The sequence below is a fragment of the Nerophis ophidion genome, linkage group LG29, assembly GCF_033978795.1.
Source record: "Nerophis ophidion isolate RoL-2023_Sa linkage group LG29, RoL_Noph_v1.0, whole genome shotgun sequence".
Lineage (NCBI taxonomy): Eukaryota > Metazoa > Chordata > Actinopteri > Syngnathiformes > Syngnathidae > Nerophis > Nerophis ophidion.
The window spans coordinates 7,002,526-7,024,876 of NC_084639.1; the positions used below are offsets into that span (position 1 = coordinate 7,002,526).

The following is a 22,351-nucleotide window of genomic DNA, read 5'->3' on the forward strand; positions in this document are numbered from 1 at the left end:
CGCCGACGTCGCCGCTCTGCTGCTCTTATTCTTCATGTCGGAGCAACTCAGGCGGATCAATAGCGAGTTTGCCGGCGTCGCCTCGGGGTCCGGGTGTGGTTCTGGAGGGGTGACTCGACGCAAATATAGTGCCCTTGTGCCATCTTCATACTTGCCAACCCTCCAGGATTTTCCGAAATTCAGCACCTCTCCCGAAAACCTCCCGGAAGAAATTTTCTACCGAAATTCAGCTGGAGCTGGAGGCCACGCCCTATCACGTTACAACATCTACGGATTTGAATAAAAAACTTCACACGCAAGGAGACGAAGCAGAAGAACGACGAAGTTACAGCTATGGCGACGATTCTATGTTGTCTGTCGCCATCTCCTGGTGAATGTTGGCTATAGCGTTATGGGGTTGCTTTTTGATTGGCCAACGATTTACGTGGTGTTGCACACCTGACGGCAAGTGACTCTCGCCAGTCCGCAAATGGCAGAACAAAGGTTACTCAAATAGTGAAAGGTAAGTGTTGTTGTTTTTTTTTTTTAGTAACCAGCAAGCACAGTATAGTTAGTAGAAAAACTGTGCTTTTATTACTGTGTATTTGTGACGTCTGAAATTCAACTATTTCTTGTGTTATATATATAATAAAATAAATATATAGGTAGAATTCACTGAAAGTCAAGTATTTTATATATATATATATATATATATATATATATATATATATATATATATATATACATACACACACATGTATATATATATATAATACTCGAGTTAGTGAATTATACCCCCCTCTTAACCACGCCCCCCGTCCCAACCACGCCTCCGCCCCATCCCCGACCACGCTGTAATGGAATTCCTGAAATTTTGGGAAAACCTGAATTTTTACCAGTTACAAAAACAACTTTGTTTTTTGTCCTGATTAAGAGGAATGAATTGACGGTGGAAAGGTTAAAGTGGGTTGAAAAATATGGAAGGAGTAGTCGATAGCAAAACGGGTGGAAATAGGGATTTGGAAAACCAGGAATTCAGGAAAATCCAGAATTTTTTTTTACTTGGAAAATGACACATTGAATGTCCAGAATGAGTGAAATATGTTGAAGGTGGAATGGTTTGAATCGGTTGAAAAATGTGGAAATGGTGGAAGTTCGAATCATGGACAATTCATTTTGAATGTGAAAAATGTCCCCGAAAACTGGGAATTCTTGGAATTCTGGTAATTTTGTTGAATTGTTGGAGTAGAGAACACAATTCCTGAACAGACTGAATATTTTTGGAGTTGGAACGGTTTGGATCGGATTAAAAATGTGGGAGTTGTGAACTTTGAAAAATGTCCCATTTTTGAAATGGGAATTTCATGGAAATTTGGGAATTTTGGCAAAAGAGGGAATGTTTTGGAAAATGCTAAAAAAAATAAATTAATGGTCTGAATGATTTGAAGTAATTGGTGTTGGAATTGTTCCAATGGGTGGAGAAATTTTGAACTAGTAACATTTTTAATTGAAAAATGGTGTAATGAAATTCCTGGAATTTGGGGAAAACCGGGAATTTTTAGAGTTCGAAAAATAACTTTCCTTTTTTTCCTGATTAAGAGGAATGTTGTGGCTGTGGAACGGTTGAAGTGGGTTGAAAATTGTGGAAGGAGTAGTTGACAGCAAAAAGGGTGGGAAATACGGCTTTGGATAACCAGGACTTCTGGAAAATTCTGGAATTTTTTTGAAATTGGAAAATGATACATTGAATGTCCGGAATGAGTGAAATATGTTGAAGGTGCAATGGTTTGAATCGGTTGAAAAATGTGGAAATGGTGGAAGTTTGAATCATTGACAATTCATTTTGAATAGGAAAAATGTCCCAGAAAACTGGGAATTCTTGGAAATCTGGTAATTTTGTTGAATTGTTGGAATAGAGAACATCATTCTTAAACAGACTGAATATATTGAAAATGGAATGGTTTGGATCGGATTAAAAATTTTGAACTTTGAAAAATTTCCTATTTTTTTTTAATGGGAATTTCATGGAAATTTGGGAAATTCGGCAAAAGAGGGAATGTTTTGAAAAATGTTACAAAAATATATATGAATGGTCTAAATAAGTTGAAATGATTGGTGTTGGAATTTTTAAAATGTAAATTAATTTAATTTAAACCTTCAACAAAAAAATCAATAAAAAATACAAAAAAATTACTAAAAACCTAAAAGTTTCGGATTTTTTTTACATGTTTTTTTTTCCACTTATTGCCATGGCAAAATTATTATTATTTTTTAGAACCAACTATCAGCGCCACCACGTGACATTAAATATGATATAATATAAATAACATACAGTTAGTTACTGTATGTGGCATACGGGCCCTAGTGGAGTTTTTATAACAGTTGGAGGATAATAAGTGCGATTTTAACACCACATCTGAAGTACGACTCCACGCGGGCCCGCTTCTGCGCCCGCCCGGCTCCGCTCCCAAACTCCCAGCATGCCCTGCTCGCGCGTCTTTGCGGCGTAGCGACGCACCTTTGTTCATGTCAATCAGTTGCTTCTTCTTCTGCTGACGCTCCTGCTTCTCGCGCTCGGCTTTTTCCTTCGCCAGCCTGGCTCTCTTGATCTTCTCCTCCATCTCCCTCTTCTTGTGGTTCTCCTTCACAGCTTCCTGATGAGGCAACACACACACACACACACACACACGTTGAGATGAATCCTTCCACCACTACCGTCAAGCCTTCTTCATGAGAGTCTTCACAACCGTGTCGCTTTTCAGAAGCAGCGATATGCCATCGGGCCAAAAAACATATTCGGAGAATGAAATGATTCCTTTTTTATGTGCACTCGCTTTTAAATATGTTTATAATCGGCACATCTTGACATATTTGTAAAGATGAGCTCATTCACTCCCAAAAAAACAATACATTTTCAACAATTTGGACACATTTTGTCACCAGAATGACAAAGAAACAAATGTTAATGCAACTAATATTTTGTGGTGTTTTTTTTCCATTTTTCTTCCATCTGACCACAGGACTTTCCTCCAGAAGGTCTTGTCTTTGTCCGTGTGATGTCAGACGAAACAAAAATTGAGCTGTTTGGCAACAATACCCAACAATATATTTGAAGGAAAAAAGATGAGGTTTTTAAGCCCAGGAACACCATACCTACCGTCAAGCATGGTGGTGGTAGTATTATGCTATGGGCCTGTTTTGCTGTCAATGGAACTGGTGCTATACAGAGAGTAAATGGGACAATGAAAAAGGAGGATTACCACCAAAATTCTTCAGGACAACCTAAAATAATCAGCCCGGCGCAGTTGGGTGTTCCAACAGGACAACGACCCCAAACACACGTCAAAAGTGGTTAAGAAATGGCTAGAATTAAGGATTAGAATGGCTTTCTCAAAGTCCTGTGTGGACAATGCTGAAGAAACAAGTCCGTGCCAGAAAAGCAACAACTTTAGCTGAACTGCACCAATTTTGTCAAGAGGAATCGTCGAAAAATGCAATCAGAAGCTTGTGGACGGCTACCAAAAGTGCCTTATTGCAGTGAAACCTGCCAAATATTAAAATTGCTGTATGTATACTTTTGACCCAGCAGATTTGGTAAAAATTTCCAGTAGACCCATAATAAATTCATAAAAGAACCAAACTTCATGAATGTTTGTTTTTGTCACCAACAAGTATGTACTCCAATCACTTTATCACAAAAAAATAAAAGTTGTAGAAATTATTGGAAACTCAAGACAGTCATGACATTATGTTCTTTACAAGTGTATCTAAACTTTTGACCACAACTGTATACTACATACAGATTTGCTCAAATTAAATAAAAAAATGTATTTTATTTCTCATTAATGTAAACTCTGAACCCCATCATGTTTGGAGGAAACTAGGGTTGTAGGATATACCGGTGTTAGTATAGTACCGCAATACTAATGAATCATATTCGGTACTATACCGCCTCTGAAAAGTACCGGTCCGCGTCAAAATGTAAACAAACGCCATTGGTGGTTCTACACCAGTGGTGTCAAACTCGTTTTAGTTCAGGGGCCACGTGTAAGAAACTATATTCCCAAGTGGGCCGGAATGGTAAAAATCATGGTATGATAACTTAAAAACAAAGACAACTCCAGATTGTTTACTTTGGCCAAAAATACAACAAGCACATTGTAAAAAAAACCGTACAAATCCCAAATAACCCTCTGGACAAAACACTTCAAGTTTGTTGAAAATTCGGAGGAAATTGGTGCAGTTTCAAAAACACAATGAGGAACACAATTAACTTGGACTTTGTCAGGTTTAAACTTTAAGTCACAGTCTTTCCGGGATTTAACAAAAAACACAACATGTAAACTCTTCGAGGTATCAATCCAGTGAAAACTCAACAAAACGTAAGAAACAGAGGTAAAAACTATTCAAAAGGGTTACATTTTCTCATTTTTGACAGAGACATTATGGGGGAGTAAGGGTGCCGAATAACGATGCCCTAAAACAGGGGTCTCAAACTCACTTTACCTGGGGGCCACTGGATGAAGAGTCTGGGTGAGGCTGGACCGCAAGAAAAGATTTCCCCCCCCAAAATTTTTCGCATACTCCTCAGCATGTTTAGTTGTATAATGACGTTTGAAATTTTTGGGGTTGTGGAATATATTTGTATTTAGCCGACGCACGGAAAATAATGTTATTCCCGCAATGTGTGTCGTTCCGCTTTTCCTCCCTACGGCAACACGGCAGTCGGCGGACAATAGTAAAGTACCTGGATAGCGAGCGCAGAATAAGTGACGGCTCCTGGAGTATTATTCAGCGTCATATATATATATATATATATGTAGTGTTCATTATTTAATGGAAATTAAATAATAAAAAAAACTAATAATCTGAATTGGTCCAGGTTATCGGGGACTGTTATTACTGACGGACAGGTGTCACAGTGTGACTGCTGCCGGGGCACGTAAAAAAACCCTAGTCTCCATGGCAACGTCTGTCGCTTTTACTCACTTGCCGCTTTTCCACCAATGCAGGGGTAGGCAAGCCAGAACGTTGAAAGAGCCATTTTGGAGCCAAATAACACAACGTTGTAAAGCGCCATTCATATAAAACTTGCGGGTCGCACTAATTGTAAATTTTCATATTAAGGTGGGGGCCGCAAAATAACGTGTCGCGGGCCGTATCTGGCTCGTGGGCCGCGTGTCTGAGACCCCTGATCTACACCTAACATACAACTGTTATGATACCAAGTACAGGAGCATGTCTTGTCGATACTAATATGATTAAGTCAATATTTTTTGGCATCACAACTTCTTTTAGTTTAAAAAAAAACAAACGTATGTATTATGTTTATGAAGTCAGGAAATACGCCCCTGGACACGAAAACGTTGGATATGACCAATGTAACGACTTGGTATCAGATTGACACCCACATTTGTGGTATCATCCAAAACTAATGTAACGTATCAAACAGAAAAATAAGTGATTATTATATTTTAACAGAAGTATTTTAACAGTGCAAAACGTTTTCATAACATGGTCACTACTGCCTACTTTGTCTTGTTATATTGTTATTTTACTGTTATATTGTTATTCCCATTGTTTTTATTCTTTTTGTAATATTTCTCTATTTTGTTTCCTTTTAAACCCCCATTATTTACTTTTTACTTTTTTCTTTAAATTGATCTCGACTATGTACACTGCTGCTGGAATTTTAATTTTCCTGAAGGAACTCTCCTGAAGGAATCAATAAAGTACTATCTATCTATCTATCTATATTAACAGTAAATGAACATGTAGACCCGCGACCCCAAAAGGGACAAGCGGTAGAAAATGGATGGATGTAAGAGCAAGTAGATTAATAATTCATTTTCTACTAATTGTTCTTCATTTTGACAAAATAATAGAATGGGAAATGAGACAATATGTTACTACGTATGTCAGCAGCTCAATTAGGAGCCTTTGTTTGTTTACTTACTACTAAAAGACACAGTTTTTACTATTTTATTTGCAATAAGAAACATGTTTAATGTGCCCTAAGATTAAAACAAAGCCAGTAATGCAATTGTTTGTGGTCTCCTTTATTCTTAAAAGTATCAAAAAGTACCAAAATATATATTTGGTATCGATACCTGTACCAAAAAATTGGTATTGGGATAACACAGTCCAGTTACTTAGAATAGAATAGAAAGTACTTTATTGATCCCTGAGGGTAATTCAGCACCACAGTTCGCTCACAATGGACAATAATAATAATAAATAATATAATATAATATATGAATAGTATAAATATATTCTACATTTAAGTGCAGGTCACGACGGGGTTTTCGCCGGGGTTTATTCTCCCGAAACGCAGACGGACCACTCCAGACATGGCGTGCAGGTTAGAACATGATTCATTCCTCAAATATTCAAAGTAATACAAAAAAAAAAAAAAAAATGGAAACAAGTCGCACTCGAAGCAAACGCTACACTCAAGCATGGACTGTGGACAAGAAATAAACACGCAACTTTGGCATGAAACAAAACAACTTACGTATAAGCGGGGTCGCATGAAGCAAACAATGACGCCAGCCTGACTGACTTCCAGAGGCACGCTTAAAATAATGCCTCTGATTAGTGCTGGGGAAGCAGGTGAGCGGGGCGAACACTAATCAGAGACAGGTGGAAAAAATAAGTCACCATGGTAACTAAAACAAACAAGGGTGCACAAAAAGAGGAACTAATGCAGTCTAAAACATAACAAAACATGATCCGGACCACGGATCATGACACACACCTACTAATTAAATGCTTTATCTATTAAAAAAAATAAATAAATGCAGATTTCAAAGATTATTATGTAAAAATGGAATCTGCATTCCACACACACACACACACACACCCAGTGCTGCACTATGCCACCATGTTGACTTATCGGCGAGGGCGAGTCTTTGCAAAGAGGGAAAGGAACGTGCAGCAAAGTGTCTGGGAGGTCTCGCAGGAGTGAGAAGGAGATATCATCCCGCCCCTCCTTCGTGACCGGCCCAAATGTCAGGAAAGGAGTCAGAGGCAGACAGATAATCAACAGCAGCAATTCAGCCTTTACAAATGTGTCAGTTTGTTCCTGTGCCAGCACACAGGAAGATGCAACTGTGTGACCTTTGCAGGCAAACAAGATGTGCGCCGCTCATCTGCCGAGGCGGGACCCTGCACTGCTGCAAAGTGCGTTTTGGTGTTGGCTCCGTCGTTTGCCGCACAGCTGCACAATTTATTGTGCTTTTTCAAAGATAACAATGCCAATTAAGACAGAGAATTGTTCTCGTAATATGTTTCGATTTGTGGTTGTATTTCGCAGTAATGTAAACTAATAATATATATAAATTTATATTTTTTTGTATTTTGATCCTCTTATGTAGATAGCTAACATACATACAGTGTACTTCTACACCACTGCACAGTACATCTATTTTTTAAAACATATATATATATATATATATATATATATATATATATATATATATGTGTAGGTGTGGGAAAAATCACAAGACTACTTCATCTCTACAGAACTGTTTCATGAACCCCTCATGAAACAGTTCTGTAGAGATGAAGTAGTCTTGTGATTTTTCCCACACCTACAAATTAGGCTCTACCACGGTATCGAGCACTATTCTCTGGATAATCCAATCAAGTTATATATAAATATATATATATATATGTATATATATATATATATATACACATTTATATATACATATATACATACATACATATATACATATATGTGTGTATATATATATATATATATATATATATATATATATATATATATATATATATATATATATAAGCCAGTTAAATTTAATGCATCAACTAAAAATAATAACAAACTTACCGTGTACTTCTACACTTCTGTATACTGCATCAATTATTAAAAAAAAATATATAATACATACGATAAGATGAAGTACTAATTAAAATATTAAATAATTGATTGTATAAAATAGAAAATATCTTTCATTTTGTAGTTTTATTTCGCAGTACTGAATAATAATCATATATATATATATATATATATATATATATATATATATATATATATATATATATATATATATGTATATATATGTATATATATGCACACATATTTATATATACATATACATATATACATACATATAAATGATACATGATAAATGGGTTGTACTTGTATAGCGCTTTTCTACCATCAAGGTACTCAAAGCGCTTTGACACTACTTCCACATTTACCCATTCACACACACATTCACACACTGATGGAGGGAGCTGCCATGCAAGGCGCCAACCAGCACCCATCAGGAGCAAGGGTGAAGTGTCTTGTTCAAGACACAATGGACGTGACGAGGTTGGTACTAGGTGGGATTTGAACCAGGGACCCTCGGGTTGCGCACGGCCACTCTCCCACTGCGCCACGCCGTATATATATATATATGTATATGTATATATATATATATATATATATATATATATATACATACATATATACATATATATATAAGTGTATATATATATATTTTTTATATATATATGTATATATATACATATACATATGTGTATATGTGTATATTTATATACATACATGTATACATACATGTATATATGTATTACACAAGCAAATAATTGGACAATTTAATTTTGAACGTATTAATATTTTGATGTCTGATTTCGCCAGCTGACAAACGCAGAGTTTACATTTACACCACTGCACACTGCATCAATAATTAGAAAAAAATATATAATGCATACAATGATATAAATAATAATTTTTATATCTTTTTTCAGTCTGTTGTGGCCAGTGCCCTGTACTTAGCAATGGTTTGTTGGCGGAGCAGCACCAGCAAAAGGGATTTCAACCGGATGGCTCCCACAGTGTTTGATCCAAGAAGTCCTTCATTCTGCACTCCATCCAGCGGTATAATCACTCGCCACACAGCAATAGTTCATATCTGTCTATTACCTGACCACTTCTTTGTTAGCTACCTCCATATGTTTATACTATATATGATCTACTCTCTATTTTATGCTGCAGCTGTTACATATACTGTAATAATTGTTATACATTGTATATATTATACAAAAATATAATACATCAGTATATATTATATATTGTATATATAATATGTAAATATTACATCTATGTTATATTGCTACTATCAAACATTTTAAGTCTACTTTATACCCTTTCCATCATTTGTAACTGACTACTGTATGGAACAATCTCCCTTGTGGATCAATACAGTTTGTCTAAGTCTAAGTTTGGTAACACTTTAGTATGGGGAACATATTCACCATACATTAGTAACATATAAATTAGTAACATATTGGCTCTTAATTAGTCATTATTAAGTACTTATTAATGCCTTATTCTGCATGACCTTAGTTTTCAACCGTAACCCTCACCAAATAACTCTAAATTAAGTCTTTGTTGCTTAGAACAGTGTTTTTTAGTGTGCCGTGCGCCATGGGAAATTATGCAACTTCACCTAATTGGTCCCAAAAACAACAATAATTATAATCTGCAAACAATGTGCCGTTGCTTAGTGTCTGTGCTGTAACCACGTAATAATACTCCGTGTCAGTAGGTGGCAGCAGGTAGTTAATTGCTTTGCAAAGGTCGGAATGTGTCAAGTGAGACGAGAATGGTTTGTTGTGATCAGAAAGGTATATCATGCTTAAACCAAACATGAACATAAGGAAAAGGCAATGAAGCATAGGAATGGCTATGCAAAACACAAGTAAAACTGTCTACCAAGTAAACATAAACAAAATGCTGGACGACAGCAAAAACCTACGGCGTCCACAAAGTACATCCGTACATGACATGACAATCAACAATGTCCACACAAAGAAGGATAGCATCAACTTATATAGCCTTACTTGCTAACACCATGAATTGATTTTTGTGGACCCCGACTTAAACAAGTTGAAAAACTTGTAACCGTTTAGTGGTAAATTGTACGGAATATGTACTGAACTGTGAAATCTACTAATAAAAGTTTCAATCAATCAAAAAAAAAACAACAAGCAGGTGCGGGGAATAGTGCTCAAAGGAAGACATGAAACTGCTACAAGAAAACACCAACAAAACAGGAAGGCCCACCAAAATAACAGCGCAAGGCAAAAACTAAAGCACTGCGCAGGAAAACGCCAACAAACTCAAAATAAGGCACGACGACTTGGCGGAGTTTCATTTTTTTAACGTTTTCTGCTGGTGGTGTGCCTCCGGAATATTTAATGAAAAAAACGTGCCTTGCCTCAAAAAAGGTTGAAAAACCCTGACTTAGAATATGTTCCCCATAATTAAAGGCCTACTGAAACCCACTACTACCGACCACGCAGTCTGATAGTTTATATATCAATGATGAAATATTAACATTGCAACACATGCCAATACGGCCTTTTTAGTTTACTAAATTGCAATTCTAAATTTTCCGCGGAGTTTTCTTGTTGAAAACGTCGCGGAATGATGACGCGTGTTTGTGACGTCTCGGGTTGTAGCGGAGATATTAGCCCAGCACCACACACGGCTGAAAGTCGTCTCTTTTCATCGCATAATTACACAGTAATTTTGACATCTGTGTTGCTGAATCTTTTGCAATTTGTTCAATTAATAATGGAGACGTCAAAGAAGAATGCTGTTGATGGAAAGCGGTGGATTGCAGCTGCCTTTAGCAACCGAAACACAGCCGTTGTTTCTTTGTTTGTTATGAAACTTTAACACAGAGCCAACATGTTTCTCTACGTCAACCAGCAAGTTTTTGGATGGGAAAATTGTGATATTAAGTCGGATCTTACCGGAGACTACAGTGGATTATGGCTCCTCGGTTTCTCTCAGAGACCATCCGACTTTCAGGTATGACAGTATAATCTCACTAAAATACTATTAACACAATAAGCAGATAAGGGATTTTCCAGAATTATCCTAGTAAATGTGTCTAATAACATCTGAAACGCTCACACTGCCGTCGTCTGGAACCATCGCCTTTTCTTTTTTTTTTTTTTGTGCCTCACTCTAACTTTCCTCATCCACAAATCTTTCATCCTTGCTCAAATTAATGGGGAAATCGTCGCTTTCTCGGTCCGAATACCTCTTGCTGCTGGAAGCTATGATTATAAATAATGCTCAGATGTGAGGAGCTCCACAACCCGTGATGTCACGCGCACATCGTCTGCTACTTCCGGTACAGGCAAGGCTTTTTTATTAGCGACCAAAAGTTGCGAACTTTATCGTCGATGTTTTCTACTAAATCCGTTCAGCAAAAATATGGCAATATCGCCAAATGATCAAGTATGACACATAGAATGGACCTGCTATCCCCGTTTAAATAAGAACATCTCATTTCAGTAGGCCTTTAAAGTGTGACCCTAAGTTTGTATACACTGCTGTCATCTGTTCAACGTTTCCCTGTTTGCAAGCAGCGACACTGTCCTTTTTTTGCGTTTTCACTAAAGACGACTTGTGCTCGCTTACATTTCCACTTTTAACCATTTAGATTTATTCAGTCTGATAAAGTATCGACACATTTTGCACGTGCAAACATTTTTTCACAGGAATCTAACTGCTAAAACCGCTATATGTTCTTCAAACTGAGTGACGCCCCTGACTTTAGGCGTGTTTTTCCGGGGTTTTTTGCACTATTTAGGTCGTATGCAAAGATCTCACAAAGGCAAAATACTGCTACTGCTAAAAAACGATGCCTATGAATTTCTTTGCCGATTTTCCCTGCACTGCTGCGGATTTCCGCGGGTACACACTGAGCACAATCTGTGCACTGATATTATGTGTCGTGACACTTGCCTCCCCCTGCATGTTCCTAATATGTGTGTGTGTGTGTGTGTGTGTGTGTGTGTGTGTGTGGTGTTGGCAACAAAGGCGAGGATTACAGGGATCCCGGGGAAAGAGCGTGGAAAGAGGAGCTCATCGTGCTCGTCAATAGGAGAGCGTCGACTTCACGTTCAAGGACACCCGCCCTTGATGTCAGTGTCTCCTTGTTTGATGATACCGAGGGCAATGACACACATTCAAGTGTGTGTGTGTGTGTGTGTGTGAATGTGTGTGTGTGTGTGTGATTTATGCCAACACCCCCATTAACAAAAAATGAGCTCTAAAATGTCTATTCAACGTGTGCTGAGTGGACATTTTCAGCAATGAATGGACCGCACATGTCGACCCAAAAAAAAAAAAGACTCCTTTCGGAGAAAAATCTGCTAGAGTTGATATAAAATACATGCAGATTACCCAAGAAAATAAACTGCCTGCAGAAATGATCTCAAGCAAACAAGTAATTTTGATTGTAAACATGATTATGCAACATAGACATGGAGTTCATTAAATAAGAGGCGCCTCTAATAACCATTGTAACTCTATTATTATTATTATTACTACCAGTATTTTACTTCAGGTCGAAATGTCAAAGCATATATATTTTTTGTTAATGATTGAACAAAACATATTTTCTCTGCTTTTCTATTTTGTCTTCGTTTAAAAAACAAAAATGGGTGTAAAGTCTTTGTTATTGTATGGCCAAGCATACGTTCCCTTTGCATTTTTTTTTTAATTAAATACAACTGCCATATAAGCCAATATGGGGCCAAATAAAATTGCAAGTGCCAGTACTTTGACCAACAAGGTGAGAAACACCACTGGATTTGAGAAAGAATTGAATAATATTTACAAACCCCGTTTCTATATGAGTTGGGAAATTGTGTTAGATGTAAATTTGCAAATCATTTTCAACCCATATTCAGTTGAATATGCTACAAAGACAACATATTTGATGTTCAACCTGATAAACATTTTTCTTTTTTTTGCAAATAATCATTAACTTTTGAATTTGATGCCAGCAACACGTGACAAAAGAGTTGGGAAAGGTCTCAATAAATACTGATAAAGTTGAGAAATGCTCACCAAACACTTATTTGGAACATCCCACACGTGTGCAGGCTAATTGGGAACAGGTGGGTGCCATGATTGGGTATAAAAAAAACGCTTCCATGACATGCTAAGTAATTCACAAACAAGGATGGGAAGAGGGTCACCAATTTGTAAGCAAATTGTCGATCAGTTTTAGAACAACATTTTTCCACGAGCTATTGCAAGGAATTTAGGGATTTTACCATCTACGGTCCGTAAAATCATCAAAAGGTTCAGAGAATCTGGAGAAATCACTGCACGTAAGCGATGATATTACGGACCTTTGACCCCTCAGGCGGTACTGCATCAAGAACCGACATCAGTGTGTAAAGGACATCACCACATGGGTTCAGGAACACTTCAGAAAACCACTGTCAGTAACTACAGTTGGTCGCAACATCTGTAAGTGCAAGTTAAAACTCTACTATGCAAACCGAAAGCCATTTACCAACAACATCCAGAAACGCCGCCGGCTTCTCTGGGCCCGGGATCATCTAAAATGGACTGATGCAAAGTGGAAAAGTGTTCTGTGGTCTGACGAGTCCACTTTTCGAATTACATTTGGAAACAGGTGACGTGGTGTCCTCCAAAACAAAGAGGAAAATAACCATTCGGATTGTTATAGGCGCAAAGTTCAAAAGCCAGCATCAGTGATGGTATGGGGGTGTATTAGTGCCCAAGGATTGAGTAACTTACACAACTGTGAAGGCACCATTAATGCTGAAAGGTCCATACAGGTTTTGGAGTAACATATGTTGTCATCCAAGCAACGTTATCATGGACGCCCCTGCTTATTTCAGCCAGATAATGCCTAGCCACGTGTTACAACAGCGTGGCTTCGTAAAAAAAGAGTGCGGCTACTTTCCTGGCCCGCTTGCAATCCAGACCTGTCTCCCATCGAAAATGTGTGGCAAATTATGAAGCGTAAAATACAACAACAAGACCCCGGAATGTTGAATAACTTAAGCTGTACATCAAGCAAGAATGGTAAAGAATTCCACTTTCAAAGCTTCAACAATTAGTTTCCTCAGTTCCCAAATGTGTATTGAGTGTTGTTAAAAGAAAAGATGATGTAACACAGTGGTGAACATGCCCTTTCCCAACTACTTTGGCACGTGTTGCAGTCATGAAATTCAAAGTTAATTATTATTTGCAAACAAAAATAAAGTTTATGAGTTTGAACATCAAATATGTTGTCTTTGTAGCATTTTCAACTGAATATGGGTTGAAAAGGATTTGCATATCATTGTATTCCGTTTATATTTACATCTAACACAATTTCCCGACTCATATGGAAACGGGGTTTGTATATAGTATTGTTTTCGAAAATTATCAGTGGAAAAAGTTAGGACACCCCTGGTCTACACAAAGGAACGGCGCCCTTTCCACAGTCTTCCCTCCTAATGAAGAAGAACGCCAAGGTCGTCTCGTCGGAATCATTTTGACTCTGATCCCCTCGTCTCTCACCAACTTTTCATCCCCCCCCCCCCCCCCACCATCAAAGTGTAACAGCACACAACGCGGCGCTCCCTCCAGACTTCCCCGCGTTGCGCATCTCCAAAAGAGGCATCCTCCCAAGAAATTAAAATTATTCTCTCCAGCAAATAACTGTGTATGAATATTTTATCAGGGATTTCAACTTGCCTGCTGTGAAGAACAAGACGGGGACACGGGGTTACGCCGTGACTGCTGAGGGTCCGCTTGTAAGTTTAAGCTTTCGTACCAACACAATCCTTTCATCGCTATATTTGTTTGATGGAGTATTTTTAGGCCTCGCCGCCTCGACGACAGGAAGGCTAATTATATTAGCTTGGAAAGCGCCGCCTGTTGGGTCCTTTTTTTTTTATTTCCCAGCGAGCAAAATTCCGAGCTTGTCGAAGAACATGAAGGGAGATGTGACCATTAGTGTTTGAAGAAAATAAGAAGGCTCAGGAGAGCACAGATCGCTCAAACTTGACACCTTCCGAGCTACTCAAGTGTTCACATAAAGTCTTGGTCAAAAGCAAAAGTTTACATACACTTGTAAAAAACATAATGTCATGGCTGTCTTGAGTTTGTATATATATATATATATATATATATATATATATATATATATATATATATATATATTTGTTTGAGGTTTCTGTGGTTTATCCGTTATACAGTGCTCAATGCCGAAGTAGAGCGGAATACAATGATTTACAAATCATTTTCAACCCAAATTCAGTTGAATATGCTACAAAGACAACATATTTGATGTTCAAACTGATAAACCCTTTTTTTTTCCTGCAACTAATCATTAACTTTGCGATTTGATGCCAGCAACACGTGACAAAGAAGTTGGGAAAGGTGGCGATAAATACTGATAAAGTCGAGGAATGCTCATCAAACACTTATTTGGAACATCCCACAGGTGTGCAGGCTGATTGGGAACAGGTGGGTGCCATGATTGGGTATAAAAGCAGCTTTCGTGAAATGCTAAGTAATTCCCAAACAAGTATGGGACGAGGGTGACTATTTTGTAAGCAAATTGTCGAACGGTTTAAGAACAACATTTCTCAACGAGCTATTGCAAAAAAAATTTAGGAATTTCAACATCTACGGTCCGTAATATCATCAAAAGGTTCAGAGAATCTGGAGAAATCACTACACTTAAGCGATGATATTACAGACCTTTAATCCCTCAGGTGGTACTGCATCAAAAACCGACATCAGTGTGTAAAGGATATCACCACATGGGCTCAGGAACACTTCAGAAAAACACTGGCAGTAACTACAGTTTGTCACTACATCTGTGAGTGCAAGTTAAAACTCTACTATGCAGAGCCAAAGCCATTTATCAACAACATCCAGAAACGCCGCCGACTTCGCTGGGCCAGAGATCATCTAAGATGGATTGATGCAAAGTGGAAAAGTGTTCTGTGGTCTGACGAGTCCACTTTTCAAATTGTTTTATGGAAACGATGAACGCCGTGTCCTCCGGACCAAAGAGGAAAAGAACCATCAGGACTGTTCTAGGTGCAAGGTTGAAAAGCCAGCATCTGTGATGGTATGGGGGTGTATTAGTTCCCAAGGCATGGGTAACTTACACATCTGTGAAGGCACCATTAATGCTGAAAGGTACATACAGGATTTGGAGCAACATATGTTGTCATCCAAGCAACGTTATCATGGACGCCCCTGCTTATTTCAGCAAGACAATGCCAAGTTAGTTGTTACAGCAGCGTGGCTTCATAGTAAAAGAGTACGGGTACTAGGCTAGCTTGCCTGTAGTCTAGACCTGTCTCCCATTGAAAATGTGTGGCGCATTATGAAGCCTAAAATACCACAAGGGAGACCCAGGACTGTTGAACAACTTAAGCTGTACATAAAACGAGAATGGGAAAGAATTCCACTTGAAAGGCTTCAAAAATGTGTCTCCTTAGTTCCCAAACGTTTATTGAGTGTTGTTAAAAGAAAAGGTGATGTAACACAGTGGTGAACATGCCCTTTCCCAACTACTTTAGCACATGTTGCAGCTATGAAATTCTAAGGTAATTATTATTTGCAAAAAAAAAAATAAAGTTAATGAGTTTAAACATTAAATATCTTGTCTTTGTAGTGCATTCAATTGAATATGGGTTGAAAAGGATTTGCAAATCATTGTATTCTGTTTATATTTACATCTAACACAATTTCCCAACTCATATGGAAACAGGGTTTGTACATATATACATACATACACACACACACACACACATTATATATATATATATATATATATATATATATATATATATATATATATATATATATAGTCCTCCATCCATCCATCCATTTTCTACCGCTTATTCACTTTCGGGGTCGCGGGGGGCGCTGGCGCCTATCTCAGCTACAATTGGGCGGAAGGCGGGGTACACCCTGGACAAGTCGCCACCTCATCGCAGGGCCAACACAGATAGACAGACAACATTCACACTCACATTCACACACTAGGGCCAATTTAGTGTTGCCAATCAACCTATCCCCAGGTGCATGTCTTTGGAAGTGGGAGGAAGCCGGAGTACCCGGAGGGAACCCACGCATTCACGGGGAGAACATGCAAACTCCACACAGAAAGATCCTGAGCCTGGAATTGAACCCAGGACTGCAGAAACTTCGTATTGTGAGGCAGACGCACTAACCCCTCTGCCACCGTGAAGCCATATATAGTCATATCGTATTTTGAGGACTATATACACGATATTTTAAATGAAAAAAATATATATATTATCATTTAAAATATCGTATATATAGTCCTCAAAATACGATATTTTAAATGATAATATTTTTTTTCTTCATAAATTTTGCCATCAACTTGCCCTTTGTCTCGCTGTCTGTCAGCCTGGTATTTAATTCAACGAGAGGCGCCATAACCAGGGAACGTTAAACCTTGTACCGGCGCAAACACCTTTTGCTTAGCCATGGGGTCCGAAAAGCAAGCCCAAATAAGCAACCACACGATTAAAAAACAACCCACCCAAAAAGAACTGACAAGAATCAAACTTTGCAAATAAACTAGAAACTCCGGTGATAAGTCGACTCACAGTGGCAGTGAACAAACAATAACTTTGGTTTAGCCTGAATCTAAACTTGCCATTTAAAGGCCTACTGAAACCCACTACTACCGACCACACAGTCTGATAGTTTATATATCAATGATGAAATATTAACATTGCAACACATGCCAATACGGCCTTTTTATTTTACTAAATTGCAATTTTTAATTTCGCGCCGAAGTATCCTGCTGAAACGTTGCGGTATGATGACGCCTGGGCGTGACGTTACGCATTGTAGAGGACATTTTGTTCCAGCACCGTTCCCAGCTATAAGTCGTCTGCTTCCATCGCATAATTCCACAGTATTCTGGACATCTGTGTTGCTGAATCTTTTGCAATTTGTTCAATGAATAATGGAAACGTCAAAGAAGAAAGCTGTAGGTGGGAAGCGGTGTATTGGGGCCGTCTTTAACAATACAAACACAGCCGGTGTTTCATTGTTTACATTCCCGAAAGATGACGGTGAAGCTTTACTATGGAACAGAGCGGTCAAGCTCTGTAATGTAACAGAGACAGAATGTGAAGGCAGTACTTCACTGAAAATAGGGTTCAGAACCACTGGCATAGACAATCTTTGTCGAGTATTTCTAAAGTTGGACCTTAAAGTCTTACTGAAACCCACTACTACCGACCACACAGTCGGATAGTTTATATATCAATGATGAAATATTAACATTGCAACACATGCCAATACGGCCTTTTTAGTTTACTAAATTGCAATTTTAAATTTACCGCGGAGTTTCTTGTTGAAAACGTCGTGGAATGATGACGCGTGCGCGTGACGTCTCGGGTTGTAGCGGACATATTAGCCCAGCACCACACACGGCTGAAAGTCGTCTCTTTTCATCGCATATTACACACTAATTTGGACATCTGTGTTGCTGAATCTTTAGCAATTTGTTCAATTAATAATGGAGACTATAAAGAACAATGCTGTTGCCTTTAGCAACCGAAACACAGCCGGTGTTTCTTTGCTTGTTGTGAAGCTTTAACACAGAGCGGTCAAGCGAAAATGTTTCTCTACGTCAACCAGCAAGTTTTTAGATGGGAAAATTGTGATATTAAGTCTGCTCTTACCGGAGACTTCAGTGTATTATGGGACTTCCTCCTGCAGCTCAAAAAGGCAGCTGTGATCTTGGCTCCTCTATTGGCTTCACTGAGAGACACTGGCGTTTACCGCAGCCATCCGACTTTCAGGTATGACTTTACAATCTCACTAAAACACTATTACCACAATACGCAGATAAGGGATCTTCCAGAATTATCCTAGTAAATGTGTTTAATTACATCTGAAACGCTACCACAGCCGCCTATATATTTTTTTGTGTGCTTCACTCTAACTTTCCTCATCCACGAGTCTTTCATCGTCACTCAAATTAATGGAGAACTTGTCGCTTTCTCAGTCCGAATAGCTCTTGCTGCTGCAGGCCCACATTACAAACAATGTGAGGATGTGAGGAGCCCTACAACCCGTGACGTCACACGCACATCGTCTGCTACTTCCGGTACAGGCAAGGCTTTTTCATTAGAGACCAAAAGTTGCGAACTTTATCGTGGATGTTCTCTACTAAATCCTTTCAGCAAAAATATGGCAATATCGCAAAATGATCAAGTATGACACATAGAATGGACCTGCTATCCCCGTTTAAATAAGAAAATCTCATTTCAGTAGGCCTTCAATACTCCGGTATAGCTCGGTTGGTAGAGAGGCCGTGTCAGCAACTTGAGGGTTGCAGGTTCGATTCCCGCTTCCGCCATCCTAGTCACTGCCGTTGTATCCTTGGGCAAGACACTTTACCCACCTGCTCCCAGTGCCACCCACACTGGTTTAAAAATGTAACTTAGATATTGGGTTTCACTATGTAAAGCGCTTTGAGTCGCTAGAGAAAAGCGCTATATAAATATAATTCACTTCACTTCACCTTTTTTTGGATCCCCATTACTTCTTGTTTGGGACTCAACCACAGCTGGAACCCCGCTGCTTTTCCACCGCCAGTTTGAACTGAGTGTCAATAATAATAACAAGGAATGAGGGATGCGTGTTTAGTTAGTGATTCACTTTGGAGTAAAATAGCCAGCTTGCCCAAACCCCACGGTAATTGTTACAAATTATCAATTTCCTCACCTTTTTTTTTTTTTTTTTTTGCCTCATACTCTCATCACGATATTTAATTCCGGCACAAACTCGTCCAAAAAGTGCCTCATTTAACGCGGCTGCCACGTTCAGGAGAGCGCATGAATTGCCTGCATGTGTAATCCTGACTGGGAGCGTTGAGGGGAAAGGAAAATTTCATAATTTTTTTTCCCCCTCTCTCTCTCCCTCCATTAATGAGTTATCAAAGTGCAGCAGATGGGCTGGGATGAGCGAACCGTCTTTCTCGCTAATTGAGTGACTTTCTAACAAGTCCAAAAAAGAAGCCTGAGTGGGTATCGCAAAGAAGCCGGTTCGCGCAAAGTGGGGACCTCGCAAGCGTGGCTCCTGTATCCGTTCCGCATTCCGGTCCAGCAATTTTTTTTAAAGACGGCTAATCCCGGCGCAATATGGTAAATTATCATGATGGTACTGATCACGTTGAAGATTTCTGTGAGGCATCCCTGCCAGATTCCATCACCCGACCGTGTCTGGAAGCCAACACTGGGGCATTCCATCCACACATGCACAGACTGGCTCACGACGCAACTAACAGATGGCTAATAAACACATTTCCTGCTCAAAAGACCAGACGCCGTAGAGTTTGTAAAAATTCAAATGAGATACAGCAGTGACTCTGTGGGGTGAGATCAGTGGCGCGGTTGGAATCCACACCCCTGTGTGTGTGGCGTTTAATGAATTATTGAAGGGATAGACCGTCTTGGCTACTCGAGACGGGACCTTTAGGTAGGAACTAGGGTTGTACGGTATACCGGTATTAGTATAGTACCGCGATACTAATGAATCATATTCGGTACTATACCGGCTCTAAAAAGTACCGGCATGTTCGGCAGCACACAATCACAGAGTACTTACAAACCCCGTTTCCGTATGAGTTGGGAAATTGTTTTAGATGTAAATATAAACAGAATACAATGATTTGCAAATCATTTTCAACCCATATTCAATTGAATGCACTACAAAGACAAGATATTTCATGTTCAAACTCATAAACTTTATTGTTTTTTTGCAAATATTAATTCACTTAGAATTTCATGGCTGCAACACGTGCCAAAGTAGTTGGGAAAGGGCATGTTCACCACTGTGTTACATCACCTTTTCTTTTAACTACACTCAATAAACGTTTGGGAACTGAGGAAACTAATTGTTGAAGCTTTGAAAGTGGAATTCTTTCCCATTCTTCTTTTATGTAGAGCTTCAGTCGTTCAACAGTCCGGGGTCTCCGCTGTCGTATTTTACGCTTCATAATGCGCCACACATTTTCGATGGGAGACAGGTCTGGAGCTGCAGGGGGGGCAGGAAAGTACCCGCACTCTTTTTTTTTTTACAAAGCCACGCTGTAATGTGGCTTGGCATTGTCTTGCTGAAATAAGCAGGGGTGTCCATGATATAGACGGCGCTTAGATGGCAGCATATGTTGTTCCAAAACCTGTATGTACCTTTCAGCATTAATGTTGCCTTCACAGATGTGTAAGTTACCCATGCCTTGGGCACTAATGCACCCCCATACCATCACAAATGCTGGCTTTTGAACTTTGCGTCGATAACAGTCTTGATAGTTCGCTTCCCTTTTGGTCCGGATGACACGATGTCGAATATTTCCTAAAACAATTTGAAATGTGGACTCGTCAGACCACAGAACACTTTTCCACTTTGCATCAGTCCATCTTAGATGATCTCGGGCCCAGAGAAGCCGGCAAAATTTCTGGATGTTGTTGATAAATGACTTTCGCTTTGCATAGTAGAGCTTTAACTTGCACTTACAGATGTAGTGACAAACTGTATTTAGCGACAGTGGTTTTTGAAGTGTTCCTGAGCCCATGTGGTGATATCGGTTTTTGATACAGTGCCGTCTGAGGGATCAAAGGTCACGGTCATTCAATGTTGGTTTCCGGCCATGCCGCTTAGGTGGAGGGATTTCTCCAAATTCTCTGAACCTTTCGATGATATTATGGACCGTAGATGTTGAAATCCCTAAATTTCTTGCGATTGCACTTTGAGAAACGTTGTTCTTAAACTGTTTGACTGTTTGCTCAGGCGGTTGTGGACAAAGGGGTGTACCTCGCCCCATCCTTTCTTGTGAAAGACAGCATTTTTTGGGAAGCTGTCTTTATACCCAATCATGGCACACACCTGTTCCCAATTAGCCTGCACACCTGTGGGATGTTCCAAATAAGTGTTTGATGACCATTCTTCAACTTTATCAGTATTTTTTGCCCCCTTTCCCAACTTCTTTGTCACGTGTTGCTGGCATCAATTTCTAAAGTTAATGATTATTTACAACAAAAAAAAATGTTTATCAGTTTGAACATAAAATATGTTGTCTTTGTAGCATATTCAACTGAATATGGGTTGAAAATGATTGTATTCCGTTTATATTTACCTCTAACACAAGTTCCCAACTCATATGGAAACGGGGTTTGTACGTTTCTTTCAAGTATCATCCCGGCAGGACGAGGAATAGCTAAACATGCTTTTCAAAACATCTTTTGAATCCTTTCATCGGATTGTCACCTCTGCTCAATAAAGAGATTGACTCTGCTTCTTGTCAACAAACGGGGTATTGTTTGGATGGCAAGTTACTCACTTCTATCATTAAATGTGTCGCCTCTTCCTATTTTATACATTGAACTTGCTGCACTTATGACGCCGTCTTGTTGTCGACATAAAACCACATCAAAAGTAGCGGGCCAGGTGGCATCAAGCTACCGCCAACGGCGTTGTAACGCACCTAAAAGTAATTAACTAGAT

General features: G+C 39.0%; 1 protein-coding gene across 4 annotated transcripts in view; it reads right to left on the reverse strand.

The window, feature by feature from the left end:
• diaph2 (diaphanous-related formin 2) overlaps window positions 1-22,351 on the reverse strand; it is a 1,158,885-nt gene that overhangs the window by 236,628 nt on the left and 899,906 nt on the right. For all 4 annotated transcript variants that reach the window (XM_061891998.1, XM_061891999.1, XM_061891997.1 and 1 more), the window contains one exon: window positions 2,498-2,633. In XM_061891998.1, the coding sequence (XP_061747982.1) occupies window positions 2,498-2,633 (136 nt within the window). The remainder of the gene's footprint in view (window positions 1-2,497; window positions 2,634-22,351) is intronic.